General features: G+C 44.3%; 1 protein-coding gene across 4 annotated transcripts in view; it reads right to left on the bottom strand.

Moving 5' to 3' along the window:
- The window catches only part of CAMSAP2 (calmodulin regulated spectrin associated protein family member 2), a 541,958-nt gene extending 520,541 nt beyond the window's left edge, over window positions 1-21,417 (bottom strand). For 2 of the 4 annotated variants that reach the window (XM_086957854.1, XM_086957865.1), the window contains exon 1: window positions 20,101-21,417. In XM_086957854.1, the coding sequence (XP_086813980.1) occupies window positions 20,101-20,239 (139 nt within the window). In that variant the 5' untranslated portion in view covers window positions 20,240-21,417. The remainder of the gene's footprint in view (window positions 1-20,100) is intronic. The other 2 variants (XM_086957838.1, XM_086957846.1) reach the window with 1 other exon arrangement.
- Between the last annotated feature and the right edge of the window lie 836 nt (window positions 21,418-22,253).

Here is a 22,253-nt window from a genome sequence, read left to right as displayed (position 1 = left end):
TATGAATGCAATTACAATACAATACAATGTAAAATAAGGAATTTGCAGCACAAATAACCAACAGTCTCATAATTGCACATAAACATGGCTGCCAAAGCAGCTTACATCATTTCCATGAAATTCCGTAAAGACCCTTCAAATATGATTGTGTTCCTACTTTCACCTCCTTTGGGACAAAAAGTCCCTTCTTAGTATCTCCTACATTCGTAAGTCAACGCGCTGTATGATTCGTGGGTTGAGTTCCTGGAGCTGAACAACTTACCTATCAATAACAGCTACAAGATAGCTTATGGTATTGATTCCAGCAAGTCTACTCTAGTCTCCCGTTAAGAATCACTGAAATTGAAATGTATAGCAGCAACAAAATCGTAACGAGAATCATCAGAAGGGCCAAATTTGGTGAAGCCAGGCCCCAAAAATCATATTTGAGCTTGCTCTAAACTCGGGCAGACGCTAGACATGAAGGACTTAGCTAAACTCGAAAACACTACAAATCCCACATTAAACTTGTGTTACCTCTGAAGACAAATAAGACTTAGCCAAACCCAAGAGGCTTCAACTGGATAAGGGCTTTTGTTTGCGCAAAAAATGATTCAGGCCTGAAAATACTGTAGGCGCTAATGGAACAGATCTAGTAGCTTTCAAGACGTGTTTTAGCCTAACTCAAAAGCACCATTGCTGCGTCAGTGCAATCATCAGACTGTGCAGCAATGTTGTTTTTTTCATAGTTCCGGGTTTACCACATAATCCACCTTCTGCTGCATAATTTCCAGATGTCATCAAAAAAACTCTAGCTCAAACGGATCAAGAGTTACTACAAAAGGGCCACATGTCATGCTGCGTAGTTGGAGACCCTTTTCAATGGTTAAGTTCCAGTACTATTAGTTGTTCTAAACATAGTACTGGTATGTGACCTTTTCCCTCGAATTTGATTCATTATCATTTGAAGGAAGGAGGACAATATCCAACAGACTTTACTTCACATGTCGCAAGCGCGGTTGGGGAGAGGATTTGGCCTAACGGCTAGGGCGGTCGACCTCCAAGCTGAGGAACTGATTGTTTCTAATAAAATATTCACTGAGCAGTTTAATTGGATGCCTCGTGCTGTTTATGTTATCCTTCAGGCTCTGTAATAATAAATTAAGCTTGTGTACGGCCTCAATTGGTAGGGACTGGGACGAAGAAGACAGACGAGGAGGAAATGACCTTGTTACTTTGCCACAATCCAAATCCCAGTCTACCTCATCATGGTCCTACATTTCTCAGATGCTCTCTCCCTTATAGGATTTCCATCGGGCCTAAATTTAGTGCTTGTATATAGAGATTACGGTAAGTGGCCAGATCAGGCATGCAGCCTAGTTCATTCATTCTCTTCTAACACCTAGAAGCAACATGCTTCTTGTGCAGAAATGAGTGCTGGTGGACATGCCCATTTCTACAAGCCAGGTCCCTTTCCACCAATTCCCAATCCACCTGTCCCAGTAGAAGTGGGAAAACAAAGCTTGTTTCTTACCTGCTGTCTCTGGACAGGAACAGGCAGTCCACCGAGCAATTCTAATTCTTAAACTATGGGGGCTTGGTGCCACACACAACTTCAGGAATACAATTAAAACAAAGGGTGACTGGAGGTCATCTATAATTTACAGGGATCATTTTAGCTCGATATATTATCCCTGAGTTATTACAGAGCCATGTTTCTATGTTAGCATGTGGGGCATATATAAAGATTTAATTTGGTTGCAGTGGACAGACGCTTATTGGCTGTAAGATTTATAGCACTGCAAGCTTCAACGATCAATATAAAAGACAGATTAGCAAGAGAAAAACTAAGAGTGGCAAAAACAAAAGGCCTCCAAATGTCAACCTGCCTGATACTTTTTATCTATTGTAAATTACATCCAGGTTCTGTTTCCTTCGCACAAACGTGTTTTGCAGAACGTTGTTTGATTTCACACCTAAAAGCATCGGTAATGGAAGACTGGTTCTGATGCCTACTGCCGACACCCTTAAGGAATGGGCCAGATGAAGCTGGGGCAATACCTGAAGGGGTAGTAGCGGGCCCTAATTTAAGAGTGTTGCAGTTCTAAATACTGAGTTTTTTATTTCAACCTAAAAAATCGAATCCAGAAAATCCACTACGCCAGTGTTTTAAGTGGGATGGAAAAGGTGGAGGGGATCAAAAGGGGCGTGGTCTATGTATGGAAGGATATGACCTAATTGAGGAGAATACAACCCTGCACAAGTTCATAAACCATTTTTTCACAAAACCATAATTGAAAACCATTAACAATAATGCATTTAAGTTTATACAAAAACGTTTTTTCAATGCCATTAGAAGTAGTAAGTCTTAAATTGACATTTTCGGGAAAAATACTGGTATTTTCCACAAATGACTCACGTTCTAGACTAGGTACTACAGACTTTCTATGTTCGCACTGCATACAAACGCCTAAAGGAAATTGTTTGGGTTACTTTTATTTATCAGCGAAGAGAGCAGTAATTTTCACTTTCCGCGAAAATATTATGCAGAAATATGAATCCCAGTAGATATCCCACAGGTTTTGTTTTATCCCGAAAGTCTTGGCAGCCAAGGAAAAGTGAGAAAACAGTAATATTCGATGTGCTAAAAAAAAACTCCACGAGGGACAAGCAGCAGTGACAATAAGTACCCGGCGTTCATGGTCCGGTCAGAGACAGAGCAGAATGTGAGAGGCTGGGAATGTTGATGCATGTGTGCTGACAAAGCCACTTCAGCAGGACGTTAGAGCAAAGAGTTTATCATAGTGACGGTGCCAAGAGCGAGATATAATACAAACATCCGCTTTAGAGAACTCTGCATCGGTTGCGGGAACCTTGTATCCCAGTAACTGCGAAGAAGGAAGGGGTTTTAAAAAATGCTTTATTCCCCGTTTTAAGACCTCCCCTTTAGTCTCATTGGCTGAAAATGTGCCGATATTCGGCTCATTCTCTCTTCCCCTTGCTGGACAGGGCTGCTGTGTGTGATGATAATGCTCCATTAGGAACTTTGATTCAAACCCTTGGAAAATATTTCATTTTTAATTTACTTTGGGCTTGAAAAATGTCCAGAAGCTGCTAACAGGCCCGGACTGGCCATAGCGGGCACCTGGCAATCCCCCAGTGCGCCGCAAGGATGGCGGCCGGTTTTGGTCCCCTAGGGGCCGATTTTGTTACAGGGCCTGCAAAATGGGCCCTGCAACAAAATGGGCCGAAAACCGGCCCTAGCAAAGCGCTCGGCGGGGCACCTCCAGCCCCCAAAATCAGGGGGGGGGGGGGATCTGGCATTCGAGCACTTTGCCTGGGCCGGTTTTGGTTCCCAGTCCGGCCCTGGCTGCTAATACTGGGCAGCAGAGACCCAGGCAGCAGTTGTATCACTTTAGGTCTGCCCAATCAATTAATTAATCAAATAGTGTTTGTATAGCGCAGTTTATCACCCCAGGGGGTATCCAGGCGCTTTGCTGCAGGTATCAGTTGAAGAGTCAGATCTTGAGTCCCTTCCTGAAGTGGTTCAACGAGGCCCACCCTTCTTTCCGCATGTGCGCTTTCAGATCACGATCAGGTATACCTTCCAATCATCTGCTGATCCTGGCAGCAGACATAACAAATCAGTCTCTTTGAATTTACATCAAAAGCGTGGAATGGGGGATACACTACCAGAGCCAGAATTATTTTTCACGCTGAGGGCGTGGACCAAAATAGAGGGCCCGACATGGACCCACTTCAGCACCTGGTTTGTACAACAGCCTGTGCTGAGCACTGGTAGGATCCGGCCCATTTAAAGCACGGCCACTACCACAATAGCATGAAGGTAAGGACAGATTTACTATTCTTGGGGCGTTTGCTGTATGATGCTCAATTATTAAATTCAGCTTGCGTGTTTTCAGCAAGCCTTATGTAAAAATGTATATAACTGTAGCCTACGTGAGTCTCGTGATAAGCCAGGAAGAAAAATGAAGGGGCAAATTAAATTGTAGCTATCCAATTGTAACAACCATTGACAAAATCAACAAAATGTGTCTTTTGTGCAGCGGAACTACCAAGACAGTACACATGCACACATACATCCATGTATATAGACACGAGCATTTTTCTGCATACTTTTAGAGCAAAAGTGCAAACAGACATCCAGGCAAACCCAAATACAGGTGGCCATGTAGACTGACCAAAAGGCACACATACACGTAAAGACATACATGTACACAGACCAACCTCCATGCATAGATAACACACTTACAGACACAAAAGTAAATTGATCAACAGTCTCACTGTCATAGAACACAACACCCAAAAAGGCACCCACGCATGTACAGAGACGCACTAATACATAATGAGACACATACGGAGGGCTGTATGGCACAGTACTGTGAACAAAAATATGATTTGACATAAATATTGTGTCCTAAATATCAGTCACAAAAATATTGACTGCCCTACTGAGTGCAGATTGCAATTCTTAACACCAATAGGGATATTTTTGTAGACAATATTTTGGGCATGATAATTATGTCAGTCAATATTCTGACAATGATAATCTGGTACCACGTCCATAAAGACAAGGTGCACAGCCATGCATTTCTTTGGCACACTGGTGAATGGATGTTCGAAAAGAGAGAGAGAGAGCGAGAGAGAGAAGAGAGAGAGAGAGAGAGAGAATGAATATAGATACATAGATATTTATATGGGTGGGAGCATGGGCTGAGGGAGTGCCCAGACACATTGATTGCTTGGAGGATCGAAAGAAAAATTAAAAACATATTTCAATTAGGCCCAGGTGAATTTTCAATTAAACTGGAGTAATTAACGTATTTTTTTTAATTTCGGGCTACATTTCTTATGCAAAATCTCTAAAATGATGCCATTACACCATATTGCAAAATGATAGCACTGGAACAGCGCAAACAACCTGACCGCAAACAGATGTTGTTCGCGGCACTTGTGTTAACGATGCTATTTTTTTTCTAGCATGAAATTAATGCATTTCACACTAAAATATAGTGCTAAATGCCAGATCTGCATTTTGTATAATTATGCCTAATAATTTTATGCAAATTTCCAGAAATTCTGCATAATTACAGAAAAGCAAATTAAACAAAGTTTGCACAACCCTAATACCAATTACTCTAAATTTCCCATTCGTGTACATTTAACTTTTAGCAATAGGACCGATGTGCATGGTGGTGTGGTTTTATTGCATCAGTGAAGCAATAAACCCTCATACATGTACGGTCAAACCATCCCCCTTACTAACCATTTAAAAGTAGATGGTCAATTTGCAAAAGCCTGTGGAAGCAATGTTACAGGGCGTGTAGCCTCAATTTCGTTCATGAAACACCAAACACAGTGAAAATACCCAACATTGCTGTAAGTTTTGCTTCAGGGGTCTTCTTCCGTTTTACCGTGAAACTTCGAAACAGGGCCCTTGTGGTTCACGATGCTAAGAATTTGAATAGTTGTTGTTTTGCTCTTATATAAGAAATGCATGGTGTCTCTTGTGATGGCATTTTGCTACAATTGCTATTACAACAAAAGTAACAATGTTTAGGTAAACTGTTTTTTAGTTTATGCACAAACTAATTGTAGGAAAACAAATGTAGGTTTCTACTGTCATTCAACGACAAGTATCAGCAGTGAAAGCATGCTACTTATACTTTTAATTTCACAGAATTGTGTGAAAAACTAAACAAAATGCCTTGTAAAAAGCAAAGCAAAGGGACTCTTCTTTCTGACAGGTTTGCAATGAAATGTACATCTGTAATGGCATCAAACGCTTAAATTCATCATGTAACATGTGAGGAAAAACACTTTCAAAGATAATCCACTAACATCAGTGGTTCCACATCTAATCCCCATTCCTTCCTTGTGATGTCATCTAACTTCAGTAGCTGTCTACAAATTCATATAAACACCTCACTCCAATCTATTTGCAGTATATGCATCCATTTCCCATGACGGGTCTATTTACGCCACAAATAAAACTGAATTAGCCCATATGACTAAGAGCTCAAATGAACAAGCCTGCTACAGCTAGCATTCTTTATGGGTTGCAGACAAATTTAGAAAAGTGGCACTAATACGTGCAACCATCAAAACAAAAAATGGTACTCTAGAGGCCTTATTGCGTAGTGAAGAAGATGGTCTTCTGTGAGCAGGACACAATGGATTCTATGCAGTTATGGTGAACACTAATCTGTGTTGCTTGTGCTCCCGAAGTGGTTGCCTTTTCCATGGTGGCACGGCGAAAGACCCCTCATTATGCTTTCTCTGCTCTGCACCAAGGAATGATGCCCACCCATCCCTGCTCTTTCACTTATGGCATTGCATTGTCCTGGCCTTCAGTAGACACTGAAGAGCCCTCACAAGGGTGTCAGTTCACCAAACTATCTGAGGTAGCAGAAGCGAAACCATGGTGCCTTTGGTCTTACCTTGAAGTCAAAATGTTGACGCCGTGTCCCGCCCTCAAAACCTACAGTCCCTTATTTACCCTTAATTGATAATGCTGCCCAACCCCCTTTTCATCTTCACCTCAACACCCATCTCCTCACCAGCTCCTCCCTGCACCACATCCAAAATATATCTCCCCTTTGTCACCCACCTCCTCTCATGTTCACCTCATTGTCCCCAATAAGCTCCATGTGTGTTTCATTCCCGGCTACCCGTGCTCCCCATCACTTACTTGACTCTCTTCCAGCTCATCTCTTCCTGCAATTAATGCATTTATTTTAGAGTTTTATATAGCGTTGGCGAAATCCAAGCGTATCAGAGCGCTTTACATCAGTGAATGTTTACATCAAGATAACAAGTCTAATCACATCAAGAGAGCTAGATCAAGTCCCAACATTGGATGCACATAGCAGAGGAGAAAGTATGTGGGGCCAGGGAGAGCAGAGGGTGGGTGAATGATTAGCCACTAGTTGAATTGTCGGTTGAGGAGGAGAGCCTTTAACTGACTCTTGAAGCATGAGAAGGAGGGATTTGTCCTTATGTTTATTGGTAAGGAATTCCAGATTTTAGGGGCGTTGGGTTGCTTGAGAAGGAGCGAGCCAAACAAATTCGATTGTGGACTTTGGGTGGGAAAAGGAGCATGGTGTTTGAGCTTCTGAGGTTTGCCCTTTTGAGCATAGAGGCGAGGTTGGTTGGTTTTCCAATGTGTAGGTCTTTGTGGGTGAGAAGGGTTGTTCTGAAGCTGCAGCGAGCTTCAATCGAGAGCGATTTTAGTACTTTCAGGGCGGGGTGATGTGGTCACATATTTTGATTCCTGTGACCAATCTGGTTGTTGCGATGAGAGTGGTTCTGATGGGCCCGAGGAGGGCTTTGGCTGTGCCTGTCAGGGTGGCATTCCTGTAGTCTAATCTAGAGAAAGTAGGGTTTGATTTTGCTCAGGAGCTTAAGGTTGTCGAAGGTACCCTTCGCACCATTCTTTATATGATCTTTCATGGTTAGTTTGGAGTCCAGAGTGATGCCTAGAAATTTTACGGAGTCAGCTAGTGATAGAATTCAGTTGAGAGCGTCTATGGGGTTAATCCATTCTTGCATCAGGGGGGCTGCTCTGTCTTTGATACAAGTAGAATTTCTGTCTTATCTTGGTTGAGCTTTAGGTGATTGTGAGATAACCAGTGTTGGACTTCATTGTGAGCGCCATTCAAACGGTGGATGTCTTCTAGCGAGGATATTTCCATGAATAGCTGGGAGTCATCTGTATATAAATGGATGGAGATTTTGGCTTGGTTGAGGATGGGGGTGAGAGATTCCATGTAGATATTGAATAGTTTTGGTGAGAGGACAGAGCCTTTGGGGACCCCCCGTGGTATTGCTGTTGTGTCAGAGGTCACACAACCAGCGCAGGACCCCCCTTACACCCCGTCCGCACCAATTCATTTTTGGCGGAATCCAGGTGAAGCTTGTGATCGACTGTGTCGAAGGCCGCAGATAGGTCTAGGAGAATGAGTAGGCAGCATTGGTCCTTATCCAGGGATTTATGCAAGTCGTCTTTTATGTTTAGGATGGCTGTTTCCGAGTTGCATCCCTATCTGAAGCCCGATTGGTGAGGGTCCAGGAGATTATTGTTTTCGATGTGATGGTTAAGATGTGCGGGATCACTGAGGGTCCAGATTATTGTTTTCTATGTGATGGTTAAGTTGCGCGAGAATACTGAGGGTCCAGAATATTGTTTTCTATGTGATGGTTAAGTTGCGCGAGAACACATCTCTTCAGAGTTTTGGCTAGGAGGGGGAGATTGGAGACTGGTCTGAAGTTATTGAGGTCGTTCTGATTCGCGCCCGTTTTTTTTTATTATTGGTCTGATTTGACCGAGTTTGTGACAGTCAAGCATCACTCCAGTTTTCAGGGGGCTGTTTATTATCTTGGTCCATAGCAGAGTAAGAGCATGATTTCGTTTTGTGGCTAGAGAGGCTGGGAGGGCATCCACAAGGTGGGAGGAGTGTATGGACGTAGCTAGCAGAGAAGATATATCCGCCTTCGTGAGTGAGTTGAAAACCTTCCAGCTTCTCTGGTTTATATGGGACCCTGGGGATGGAATGTGCTCGATGTTGTCCTGTGGTGTGCTCATTGCTATGGGGGTCTTTGAGTGAGAACAGGGGCTATCTTCATTTTTTAAACGGGCATCCCCGTTGTGCGGCTGGTTGAGATTGAGGGAGTGCTTGATCTTCGTGATTTTATCATTGAAGAAGGAGGCAAATTTTTCACTCCGTTCTTTGGATGTCTTAGGGTTTTTTTGGGCTGGTTTAGAGGTTTGTTGATTGATGATGTCAAAGACTTCTTTTGGGCATTTTTTGGCCTTATCTTGAGCGTTGCAGAAGAAGGAGGCCTTTACATTTGAGATGTGCTATAATATATTTTCTGTGTTCCCCTCTGATATGTTCCAGGTGGGTTGTGGATGGATTTCTTCACCAGAGTCTTTCAGCTGCTCTGAGCTGGCTTCTTTTAGTGTTGAGCTCTTTATTGAACCAGGATCTTGAGGTAATGTTTCTCACCTTTTTCAGTTTCAGAGGGGCTACTTGGTCCATGATAAAGGACATTGTTGAGTTGTAATGGGTGATGAGTTCATTGTTGTGAGGTTCTTTGATAGAATGGTTTCTCTACTACCCCTTCCATCTTCAAGGTCTTGTAGAGGAACTTGCCTGAAGTTTCTCTTCCAGTGGAAGGTTTTTTGCTTATGCATTGGGAGGGGAGATACTTTATTGATGTAAAATATCATGATGTGGTGGTCCGACCAGTCGACAGAGAGGATGCAGTCAATGGTTGAAGTTTCATCCTGACCTATGATGGCGTCCAGGCTTAAGCCTTTAATCTGGGTTTGACCTTTGCAATGCTGAGACAGATTGTTGCTGAGTGATAGGTCGTTTAGGGATTGGATCAGGGTGTTGGTTTTATCGTCCCAGTGAAGGTTAAAGTCACCTAGGAAGATGTTGTTGGTGTGTGAGAGTGAGCAATGTGCTATCATGTCTGCGAGGTGTTTGCCTAATGATAGTGTGTTACCCGATGAGTGGTATAGGAGATGACAGTTCATTTTTAAATTGCCATTCAGCCTTATGGCGGTGCTGATATGTTCGAATGAACTGTAGAAGAAGGTGTCCGTTTCAACCGTTTTGATGTTGCTCTTAAGTATAATGGGGATGCCTCCACCGTGGTGGTCCTTCCTGTTTTTCCTGATGATTGAGAACCCTGGTGGGACTAGCATGTCCAAGATCGGGTAGGAGGAGTCACCTAGCCAAGTCTCCGTAAAGAATGCAATATCAATGTTGTGATTAATGATTGTTTCTGCTAGTTCTGTTGCATACTTGGTTCCCGGTCTGGAGTTTACGAGCATGCAATTGGTCTATCTAAAGTTAGTAGTATCTTGAGGGGAGGAGGACAGGGGGATATTGATGAGGAGAGCTGGTGGCCTGGTCATTGATGATCGCATGGGGTGACTCCCTAGTCCTGTGATAACTAGTCTTTTCAATGTGGGGATGTGCCTGTTATATGCCGGGATGTAGGATTTGGTTAGCTCCGTCGCTTCTCTCAGGGCAGGTAAATCGCTGTCACTACCTAACCGTATGCTATTTTCATTTTCAGGTTGCCTCACAGTTCTTCAGACTCTGCCATCCATGTAAAATTGAACCAGGGTGCATGTTCTGTACAGTACTTAATGTGTAAAAAGTATGTATGCAGAGGCCCTAAGTTTTACTAGTAGCCTGATTGAAGCGCTGCTGAATGCCACGGTTGCTACATACCAAGGATGCATAGTCTTGATTTCACTTCATACCTCTTTCTTCCTCCACCCTACATTTCCTCTCTCTATATCTAACTCTTAAAGGTTCCTTTTCGTCCCTGTTTTCAAATTGTGTCACTGTTATCCTACCCGTCCTTCCTCCTTATTTTCCAATCTTCTGCCTGTCTCGGTCTCGCTATAGAAGGAAGATTGATGACGATAAATAGCTCTGAGTCCCCAAAAACAAGTGCCAGTGACCATCACCAGCAACCTAGGGCACACATTCAGCTGTCCGTGCAGCCATTAAAGTTTTGATGCCACAGTGTCAAACACAGAGATGACGTTCCTGAAAGGCCAAGAAACTACTGAAACAAAAGCAGGACTAGTGTCAGTCCTATGGCAATCTGGGTTGGAAGGAGATGTTTGCAATCTCTGCACCCCATTTGCCACAGGGTATGTGCAGGTTTTCACTTCCTGTATTCATTCCCGAAGAATAGTCAGTGTAACGGTGGGAAGTATCACTAATCCCGCGTCAGCTGAAGGTTTCTGGAGCGCCAGCCCAATGCGGTTAATTCGGCACAACAGTAACTTGGCAGGATGGCTCAGCCTCAGTGATCTCAAAGCCCACCCATGTCAGATAGGTGTTCTGGAAGTCACAAGTTCGAATCCTGAGAAGGTAGAGTCAGCATTATGGGCCAGATGTAGGTGAAATAGATTTACCGATTTTTAATTACCGAATTTTACCGATTCGGTAATTAAAAATCGGTAAATCTAAGGGGTGGACATGTAGGTATTCCAAATGTGCTGGAATACCGATTCGGAAGAATTCGGTATTAACCGATTCGGTAAATACCGAATCGGTAATGCCCATTCATTCCTATGGGCTTTGAAGCCCATAGGAATGATATATCCTTTTGAGGTGGGTAAATTGAATAAATACATTTAATAACAGTAACAACTGGTATTTACATGCTCTTAAGGGTCGTCTAAAGTAGTATATTACAAAAGATGTTACTCCATGTGTGTTACAGGTGCCCGCGTGGAAGACTCGAAGATTTCACTCAGGCGCTGTCTCTACTCAAAGCAGAAGGGGTTGCCTTTGATGTCGTGGAAGGACACTTGGCTGCATCTGGAACAGGTTCCCTAACTTCCTCATACTAAAAGACAACATATGCGCCATCTTGGTTGTATGCATGTCCCACACAATTTTGTAAAAACGCAACCATATATGTTGATTACTTTTACCCGACCCCATGTAAAACAGACGTACGGCAGCCGTTTTTTTTGTGAGCAACAATCAATCCGAAGTATGGAATCTAGCAACTATGAGTGGAAGGTGGACTGACTGATTCAACCGAAAAGTAAGAGCACTTCCATAATTCATATATCATGGATTCGTTTAACAGCATCTTTGTTCCTCATCAAAAAGAATATAATAAAGAGCAACTGGAAATACTCGGATTACAGTGACTATTCAGTCAAGATCAATAGCCACAAGAGGGGGACGAAATATGACAGACAGACCCCCGCACTACAACAATGCATTGCTAACCAAGCACCTAGGGGCAACAATCAAGGAGTTCAGGGAGCTCGTGGGAGCAGTAAATATTGACTCATTGAAGAAGGAGGCAAAATGCCTCTCTGTCAGATCTTAAAAAGTCCTGTAATCCTGATTCAATGATGGAAGTTGTCTCTGCGCAAAAAGGATTTCTGAAATTCCCCAAGTAGGGTGGGAGAAAAATCTTAAATAGAATCATTGCCTGCTAGAGGGCTTTGAGGGTTTGGTCAGGATTGAGAATCTGGCAGATGTGGGATTTCCAACAAAAAGCAACAGATGTCTTGTACACCCTATTTAGAGTATACAGATGTGTACATACTGTTATATGGGTGGAAGGAACATCGGCTTCTTTTTGGCAGATGACCATCACCACCCTAACTAAACATCAGGCCCTCTTCCTTGAGATGATGAGACCTCCCCCTCTGACAAGGGACCAAGGACTCCTCTGCGTTTCACTCATAACTTCCTTAGAGGCAGAGTTCAGAAGTACATCTGGCAATGCACCTCTCTAAATTTTAAGGTCCGGAGTTAGACCTTTTGATTCTCCTAATATTAGATCTTTAATATGCCTACGTATAGTGGTTTTCAGCCAACCCTCTTCATCCATTGGTCTGTTGTTGTCATTCACATTTCTGTTCCGCCCAATACAGAGTACAGCATTGGGCTATGGGCCAACCCACTTCAGCTACTGGCGACCTTCCCTGTGAGTGACACTGTTCTGCTCTTTCACAAGGAGCAAATCCGGAAAGTAGTACCTTTCAGTGTTAGGGACTCCTAGCCCAATATGTGGTTTTTGAGACCAAAACAATATTTTGCTTGTAGACAGTCTTTTATTTTGGTGAGTATTCGGCAAATCCAACATCTAAAACGTTTCACAAAACCCAAAAAAGCAAACGAAAAAATGATGAAGCCAAAAGACTGGCAACCAATGCCAGACCAGTGGGCTTTGCCAATGCATGTTGACTACTGTGATCCAGAGAAAAAACTGCAAAAATGACATACGAAGCAGAAACGTTTGTCTCCGGGAACTCGTATATGAAGAAAGCTTTCACTAGGACACTAAATGGCCTGCTTTTACTTTTGTGACTCACAAGAGTGTGCTGTGTACATTGTCCTCCCCAGAAAAATGTGCTAGAAGTTGAGGATAACTGGATTCACAGCCTCGGCAATTCCTAGGCCAGTATGGTCATTGCCATCAGGGAACGAGGTACAAATGTCATGCAGAGAGTAGCAAAAAGGAATATTGGGAATTTTCTATAAAGTGAAACATTTACTAACACTAGTCAGAAAAGTGGGTGACAGTAAATTGGTCTCTGTGCTGCCATGTTTTTTGTTCCATGGCTACAAGCAATGTGAAATGTGCCAAATACAATTTTGGATGAACAATTATGTGTTATAACACTTCAATGCCTATATTTAATAAAGTATGGCAATCTATGTGGCTTCCACTCTCATTAGCCTATTTTGTAACTAGGTGACGCAGAGGGACAGCAAACCAACCGAGAGACCACATGTTTGCTAACAGGGGTCCCCAAGGATCTCTGGCTTTCTTCCCACCTCCCATGACAGTGTATGCACCCCCTGATAGTCCCAACAACTGGAAGAGGATATAATCAGCAGCTGGAGCCTGGCAACATAAATCCCTTGGCCAGAAGGAAGAAAAGGGAGTGAGGAAGTAGGAGCACCTCTCCTCTGCCTCTCTCTCCCTAGCAACGACACTGCCTCACCTATCAGGGAAACAAGTCTGTAGACCAGGCTGGAAGTGAGTAAGGGAGTGAAGAGGAGAACGATCCCCAGAACTCAGCGAGTGTTTGCGCAGTGTGGTCAGGGGTCGCATTTCAGATGATAGCCACAGGTGTAATGTCTGCTCAGGATATAATGATTATAGACTTAACCCCTTCGATGCTGATGACGAGCTCAGCTCGTCATCAGCCACGGGGGCGTGTGCGGATTACGAGCTGAGCTCGTCATCTAACGCGGCTTTTAGAAAAAAGCCGCGTAGCCCGAAAATAACCGCCGCAGCGATGCGGTTAATAACCGCTGCAGGCGAGCGATTACAAATAAGAAGTACCTAATATGTATTTAAGTTTATGGGTACAGTACCTGCTGAGTAGGGTGTAAAGGGCTGGTACGCTGTGCCAGGTTAAATGCCTTCATGTTTACAGGCACAATATCAATTGTCAGGCTATTGGTTGTTGGTACGCTGTACCCTCTTGATCTAATGATTCTAGACTTTTTACCAGTTGTAAGGCTAATGTTACATTCACACTACTTGGTGTTCGGTAAATATACGAAAGGCATAAAATAAGCTGTGTGCCTAAGATCACAGGGTTTGCTTTCGGGCTATTGGTAGCAGGCATAGTACATGCAGGGTCGCCTATAGTCCTATTCACGGTATACGAGAATACAGGAAATATTTATTTCTCAGTATCGGCAATGCTGTAACTCAATGTAGTGTATAGTAGTTTAGCATTTACATAGTGCCCCCCTACTCCTGACAAGGCCACATAGACTTCTGATTTGCTTTGGCGCCCTGGGACCCTTGCAGAGAACATGGTTGTTAGGGTGCTGGACAAATTTTGGCCTATTTTGGAGGTGCTGAGTGACGCGTGTGAGGATCAAAGAGGTTTCAAACATGGTGCAGCAAATGTTTCTCCTCATAAGTTAAGGCTGTTGCAGTTTGTGTGACACTCACCCACAGCCATGCATACTCATGTGTTACAATGATGTCTCTCTGTGACTAGAGTCGTTTTACGGCTCTTCACGCCTTGCTGAAATCGATAGCAATAACACACGTTATTCTGAAACTTTGACATGGAATAGATATGTGCAGGACTGGGCAAAAGTGTGGAAAGTTAGAAAGTAATGCTCAAAGTGCCTTACGCCAGATTTCGTTTTGATATTGGTATAGTGTCTGTCACCTCACCCAAAATATGACTCAAAGCACAAAATATTTTACTACCGTTTGCACAGACAAATGCTATGGTGTATACCATTTATTCTCAATTTTACGGATCCCTGTCAACTTCACAGGATACCCACTTGGGGGGAAACAACCTTTACAACGCAGTCATCACATCGCACTACATTTACGACTCAGTTATTACATCGCAACATCCTTTACAACGCATATCACTACAACGCAGCCATTACATTGCATGTCACTACAACGCATGTCACTACAATGCAGGCATTACATTGCATGTCATTACAACGCATAGTACCTATACACTATCAAACACTTACCCTACTGTTGGACCCCCTGGAGTTAGAATAGTAATTTTTACCCCTACATTATCAAACACTTACCTTAAATGGAATGTAATGGTATGCTTTGTAAAGGTATAATGCAATGTAATGGAATGCGTTGTAAATGTAGTTTAAAAAAATTGTTATAATGGTATGCAATGTAAATATATGCGTTGTAAGGGATGTTGCGGTGTAAAAACTGCATTGTAAAGGCATGCGTTGTAACATCATACATTCCCACTTGGAATTTTTTTTTCAAATAATACCTCTAAATGGGAATCATTTACATAGTCGGTTGTGAACCTGCGAATCTGGCATGGATTCAGCTATTGTCACCCAAAGCTGAACTCCTCTCTATATTGCTATCTCTTATCCTTCTGTCTTCCAAATCCTGGCAAAGCATGTAATCAGATTGCTTCACAATATGGAAACCAACTCTGTCAAGGACCTCAACACAAAAAAAAGTCCAGGCATCTATCCTTGTGGTTCTCTCAAACATCTCCCTACCTCAGCTGGAAATGAAGGCTGCAATAGGATTCCTCATTAAAGCACTATTTACAGCCTAGCGGTAAGATTTACTTAAAGCTGCTTAATTAATGGAAGGCGCAGACAGATCAGACTTGCACATACTCATCAGATCACGCTTTTCTTTTCTTGAGTTTGAGGCATTCGTGCAAGTGAAAACCTGTAGGTCCACACCTATTTTTGTCCCTCCAGCAAACATTTCCAGTGGAGTTTAGGTCTGCAGTCAAATGCCACGAACATCAGGTAGTAACCATACAAATGTAACGCCCACATTTTCTGTAGAATAAAACAAGCCTCTAAGGAGCGGGTAATTCGTTGGATCCCTCGAAGCAAGTTGTTGCAGGAACTTTCTGCCCCATCAGCACATTCCTCTTGCTTGAAGGATTGCATTAATGGTTAGCCCCGGGCGAAAAAATACAGACATTTGAAGGCGAAATCGCTAAATGGCACATAAGCACCACGTGAAAACTGCTCACAAAACATAAACTGTTAGAAGGTTACCTCATTTGCTTCCATTTCAACACCTTGTAATAAGGTTTGCTATTTTAGTGAGTTAAAATATTTCAACCATGTTTGCTAGTTTGACTGTAATCATGTCACGCACTTTTCGTTATTCTCCTTTCCTTAAAAACAAGGGCGACAAAAACAGATGCACTGAACCTTCGGATGCACGCAACATTTCCTGCACAGTTTGATGCACAGCACATTTCATGCACAGTTTGATGCATAGTGCATTTCATGCACAGTTTGATGCCCTCCACATTTCCTGCAATTTGATGCACAGCACATTTCCTGCACAGTTTGATGCATGGTACATTTCCTGCACATTTTGATGCACAGCACATTTCCTGCACAGTTTGATGCATGGTACATTTCCTGCACATTTTGATGCACAGCACATTTCCTGCACAGTTTGATGCATGGTACATTTCCTGCACATTTTGATGTACAGCACATTTCTTGCACAGTTTGATGCACAGCATATTTCCTGCATAATGTGACTGTTCTAGAGGGACAAACTGTACCCACTGTAAGTTTAGGCTTAGGATCAGATGGTAACTGTAATATAATGGTAAGACTACTGAGCCTCGGGTTTCAGAGTGAGATCAGAGCACGAGAATAGGACGTCCTCAAAGTCAGTGAGAGAAGAGGGGAGACACTGCACAGGAGCCACTAAGACCAGATGAGAGACACTGCACAGAGGCATACAAAATAGAAGGAGAGAAAGACGCCACTGAGGGGGTGAGGTGAGGGGGGCAGGAAGGGGAAAAGGGAAGAGATTGCACATGAGCCAGTAAGAGCAGAAAGAACAGCTATACAAGAACCAGACCAGTGAGAGCAGAAAGAATGTCTCTACAGCAGTCAGTGAGAGCAGAAAGAACGTCTCTTTATTAGCCAGAGAAAGCAGAAAGAACGTTTCTACAGGAGCCAGAGAAAGCAGAAAGAACGCTTCTACAGGAGCCATTGAGAGCAGAAAAAGAGTTTCTACAGGAGCCAGAACATCTCTCCAGTAAGAGCAGATGGGGATACTACATGTGAAGCTGAGTAGAAGCCAGCGAAAACAGAAAGACTGGAAGAGACTGCCCAGGAGCAGGCGAGGGGGCACAAAGGGAATAGACTTTACAGGAACCAGCAAAAAACAAAACTGAGGTAAGAGGCTGCCCACGAGCAAATGAAAATAGAGAAGGGTGTGAGAGAACTTAGGAGCCAGTGGGAATGCAACAGAAAGAAGAGACTACACGGAAATCAGTGAGAGTAGATCGGAGAGACTGCACAGGAGCCAGTGAGAGTGAAGAAAAGGGAACAGACGACATAGGAGCTATTGAGAGGAGGGGTGAGACAGTGACTGCACAAGAGCCAGAGAGCATACTCAGCACAGATAAGATACTGTGAGAAGAGAGAGTCAAGGGGAATAAATAGAGTGCAGATGAGTTGGGAAGAACAGAGGAGTGCAATGAGGGGCCGGAGAGAGCAGATAGTAAAGGCTGCATAGGAGTCAGGGAGATCAATGCACAGGCGAGAGCAGTGTCACGAAAAGGCTTTTGGTGGTTCATGTAAAGCATATTGGGGGCCCTGGACAAGACACATTTTGGACGCCCCTGTATGGAACACATTTAAATTGTATTACCCATTTCCTGCTAATTCAGGCAGGCTTGATGTCAAACAATACTGAATTACATGTTAAACTGTAACAGGGTCACAAAAATACTATTGACATATGTTTTGCCCGAGGGCCTAAAAAACTTAAATTGACACTACGTAGTGAGGGAAATGTAAGAAAGATGTTTAGAGGGAGAAATAAAAATACAAAAGGTTTATTAAAGATAAAGTTCGCTTTCTCGTGGGAGGTCTTGGAAGCGGGAGCATGGGCAATTAATTGCCCTCTTTGCACACGCTTTAAAACGTCTCTGTGCGAAAGACTTACAGGAGCCGGAAAGGGTTTTTGCCCAGTATCCTGGAAGAACGGGAAAGACAGCGCACGGACTTTTGAGGGCAGAGGGGAGAGACTGCACAGAAGCTAGAAAGAGCAGGGTCGTGTGCACGGAAGCCAGCAGAAGCCTCTCCGGCCCATGCCCGCCGCTGCAGAGCAGGGAGTCCCAGCCCCGTCTATTTCCGAGTTCCTGAGCGTGAATCACGGCTGACATCACAGGAAATCTCCCAACGCAGCATTCCCGCCCTCCCGCTCCTGTCACAGTCAGGCAGCCCTGCGCCGGAGCCGAACTGAAGCCACTCAGAGGCTGAAGGCGACGCACTGCCAGCATAAACCTCTGCAATACTAACTGCGGAACCCATCCAGGCAACGGGGGGCTTCAACGTCACCGAGGGGGGGGCTTCTACGTCACCGAGGGGCGGCCTGCTTTTGTGGTAGATATCAGCGTGAAGCACAAGGCCCATGAAATAATCGGCGTTTAACATATATAGTTCCCAAACACTGTGACAGGAAGTCAACACACTGCTTAATACTGAAAAAGATACATACCGGTGAGTAGTGATATAACATTCCGTCGATGCAGCGGAATGCTAATGGTTCGCTTCCTTTTCCTTACATTACAACAGTAAACATTGATTTTAATCCTGCCGCTTCTATAACTACGTATTATGGCCGTGCATTTTAATATTACGTTGGTGACACAAGGAACGTTAACTTTACCTTTTTCACTCCTCGTGTAGTGACAACAATGCACAGAGGCGTGAGTGGCATTTGATTCACCTATAATAACGCCTCTGCCAATAAACATCATCTTACAATAATGCAATAAGACGCTATTGGCTGTCGCCACCACGCGCGCAGCGGAAAGGCCAGGTTTCATCGCCAATGGTGCACAGACCAATCGCTCGTGATACGACACTGGCCTGGAGGAATAAATTATGAATGAAGCTCTGAAGTGGTACTTGGACTCCTTCATTAGCAAAGTACTGGGGCCTCGAGTTTAATTAACAACACGTGGGGAAATGCATACCATAAGATCGATGCTTACAATATAAATGAGAGGACGCTCTAAAACTCTAAATTGGGTTTTATTTCGCTATCATCATGACAAAATCTTTATGTTACTACTGACCTGAAATCCAAGCGCGGTGCTACTATATTTTACCTAGGCCAGGATTTGAATTGTAAATGACCATATCAAACAAATCTCTTGTTAAAGCATTATTTAGGCAAAATGTCACTATTACCAGCACTAGGAATCAATTGCATTGTATCCAATGAATATAAATGTACAACAGGAAGGGGTCATTTCCTAGCATGATATCAAAACTCCTAGGTGAAGTTCGACTTAGTTACACGAAGGGCAGAGACATGACTTGACTGCGTAAATGATTTGCACTCAGACTTAATCTATGTATAAAAAAATTAAATGAACATTCTAAAAATATGGCATGATGTGGCGGCCTTTGTGGAAGACCATCGTCCACCCTAGAGTAATTTCGATGTAGGTCAACATATTTAGTAGGACACTGGTGATATCCACTTCCAATATGCTTCATCCAGCACATTTTGCTGGCTTCAAACTAAATAATCTACAGTAAATTATTATCAGAGCTAACATTAACAATGATGATATAAACTTCTGAAATATGCTACATAAACCAAATGTGATATTTCTTTAACTATAGAATTGCAGCTGAAAGTCTATATGCTATTGGTAGCAAAGCCACAAGCAGACGACATGACAATCATGCTATGGATACAGCATATCATTGAAGCTATAAGGAACAGCATTGATCTCTCAGGGTTTCAGCCATTTCAGATTTTCAAGGGCAGCAGCCAAGCACCACTGTGTAAATCATTTGCATTTAGATTCATTGTGTATGTACATTTATCTCAAGTGGTTATCCTAAAGATCTGACAGGGCTCATGCACGCCTACAGTGGAATCCCACTAGGACAACATTGACGTCAGATCATAATGCTGTCACCAAACATAAATGGTGTACCAGGTGCAGGCCTCTATTAGCGGGGGCGTGCCTCACAACCAATAGTAAAATCTCACACCTTGTAAAAGAGAAAGCAGAGAGCGACGGGAGGCGCCACCTACCTGTGCCAAAAGCCTTGGCCAGCAGCCAGGCCACATTGCAGGCGATTTTTGCCCTGGCGAAGTCATAGTGGTCAAAGGGTTTGATGGCGGGCACGATGAAGGTTTTCCTCAGCTCCTTGCTCTCTGCAGCATCGCCCATCGTGAGCCCCCGTTACATGGTTCCCACCATGAGAGAGAAAAAAAACACACTGCTCCCCTTCACGGAAAAAAAGAACACAAACCCCAGGCGATAAATTCAGCGTGCCCAGCTCAATGTCACCGCGCGCTGCATACCCCTGCGGAGGAAGACTGGCTGCCCTTTTGTGTTCTGTTCATTTCAGAGGCAGCTGCTTGTGTGTTTCCCACCTCTCCTGCCGGGATCCGCTACCCATGCTTGGGCTCTGCCTCCGGTCCGGTACAGATATGTCCAGCAGCTGGAGGGGTAGCAGTGTACCGGAGAGAGGAGGCCTGCCCTGGCAGAACCCCAGGGGTACGGATGCTGGGCGGCACTGCTGAAAGGATGCTCAGAAAGCGGTAGAGGAGGCTGGCTCCAGCCTTGACATGGGTGATACGGATGCTGGCACTGATACTGTAGTGGGTACCCGGGCACCACTGGTGCAGGTACCGAGTGTTGCAGCTGACGGGGGTGAACGTAGCGCCTGACCCTTTTACTGATACAGATGACACTCCCGCTGTTTATCTCGGTACTGGTACATTTCCTGGTCCTAATACTGCTTGACCTGCGCGTACTGATCCATGTACTGATATGTGTCCTGGTTCCAGTCCGGATGCTGGTGCTGGCACTGACTCTGCTCTTATGTACTGGTTCCAGTACTGATACTGTTTTGGTTCCGGTCCATTCATAGGTCCTGTTCTTGTCGTTGGTCCTGGTCGCGGTACCGATCCTGCTGATGGTACTGATGCTGGCACTGGTGCCGCTCTTGAGACCGATGCCAGCTCGGGTGAAGCTCTAGCTGATCTTATAGTTGCTGCTGGCGGGCTGTACTGGCTGCAGTGCTGCGCGCAGTACTGCCACGGGCGCTGCTGGCAGATAGTACTGGCAGTGCTGCTGTGCCCCGGCCTTTGCCGCTGGAGCCGCTGCTCTTCCAGCGGGAGCCTCCGTCCTGTTATTCCGCCCCCTCCCTGCAGGCGGTGGGGCTGGGTGGTGGCAAGCTCACCCGCTAGATTGGGAGGGCGTTACCCCGCGGTAGCCCACCTCCACCGGCCGCCATTTGTCCGTCCCCGGTGAGGTTGCCCGGTCTCCCACCGCCTCCCCCCGGAGCTGCCGCTGCGGTTTTCCAGCTGCCGCACTGAAGACCCGTCAGAGCCGGAGTGCGTGGGGCGCATGCGCGTTGATCCCTGCTCTGTCTACTGCGATGGGCGGGGCTATCCCTTTATCCAGACAGTCACAGGCAGCAGCACTGTGCAGAAGAGGAGCCCTGGAGAATATCGCTAGTGTGTGAAAAGATCCAACGGGAAGCAGCGCCGTACTCGGAGGCCAGCACTCACCACGATCAAGGAAACCACAGGCAAAGCAGTACTGATCAGACGTGGGCGTTAAGTGTATCACTATCTGTGTGTATGTGTCCCTCAGTTAAACAGCATTCCTAGCCTCCAAGGAGTCACGGAAAAGCAGTATTATTCTCAAATGCATCACAGTGAAAATGAGTGTACAGAAGATAGTTGACAGCTTGAAGTCGTGTAGTAAAGCCACTATTCAGGAGCAAGCAGGTACAACTCCTCACGGTAGAAGATCCACTCCAACTGAGGTCTTCCTACTATTCTAGAATCCCACTATGTAGTATACTTCCAGTTACTATGTCACTGGAAGCATCATAGCTGGGATGTCACATCTTCCATCTTTCCATTGAACAAGTAATAAAGGTAATACTATAAACAGAATACAACGTGTCAACAAAAACAAAAGACACAGGGTTAAACATAAGGAAATAGTAACAGTAGAAATAAGGCGGGTAAGATGCGCACAATGAAATGTACACACACAATAAGATGTACACATAAAATACCAATGTCACTATTCCTCTCTTTTGTACATTTTTTTTTACATGGCGTAACTTCTATATTTTACTGGTATGTGCACTGGTCTCCCAGTGCGTGTGACTTTAATACCACTACAAGAGGGTTGTTCAGCAGAGTGTGCTGTTTTAGCAATA

The sequence above is a fragment of the Lissotriton vulgaris genome, chromosome 1_1, assembly GCF_964263255.1.
Source record: "Lissotriton vulgaris chromosome 1_1, aLisVul1.2, whole genome shotgun sequence".
Classification (NCBI taxonomy): Eukaryota; Metazoa; Chordata; class Amphibia; order Caudata; family Salamandridae; genus Lissotriton; species Lissotriton vulgaris.
The sequence above is the reverse complement of the archived record's forward strand: the minus strand, read 5'-3'. Positions and strand labels throughout refer to the sequence as shown.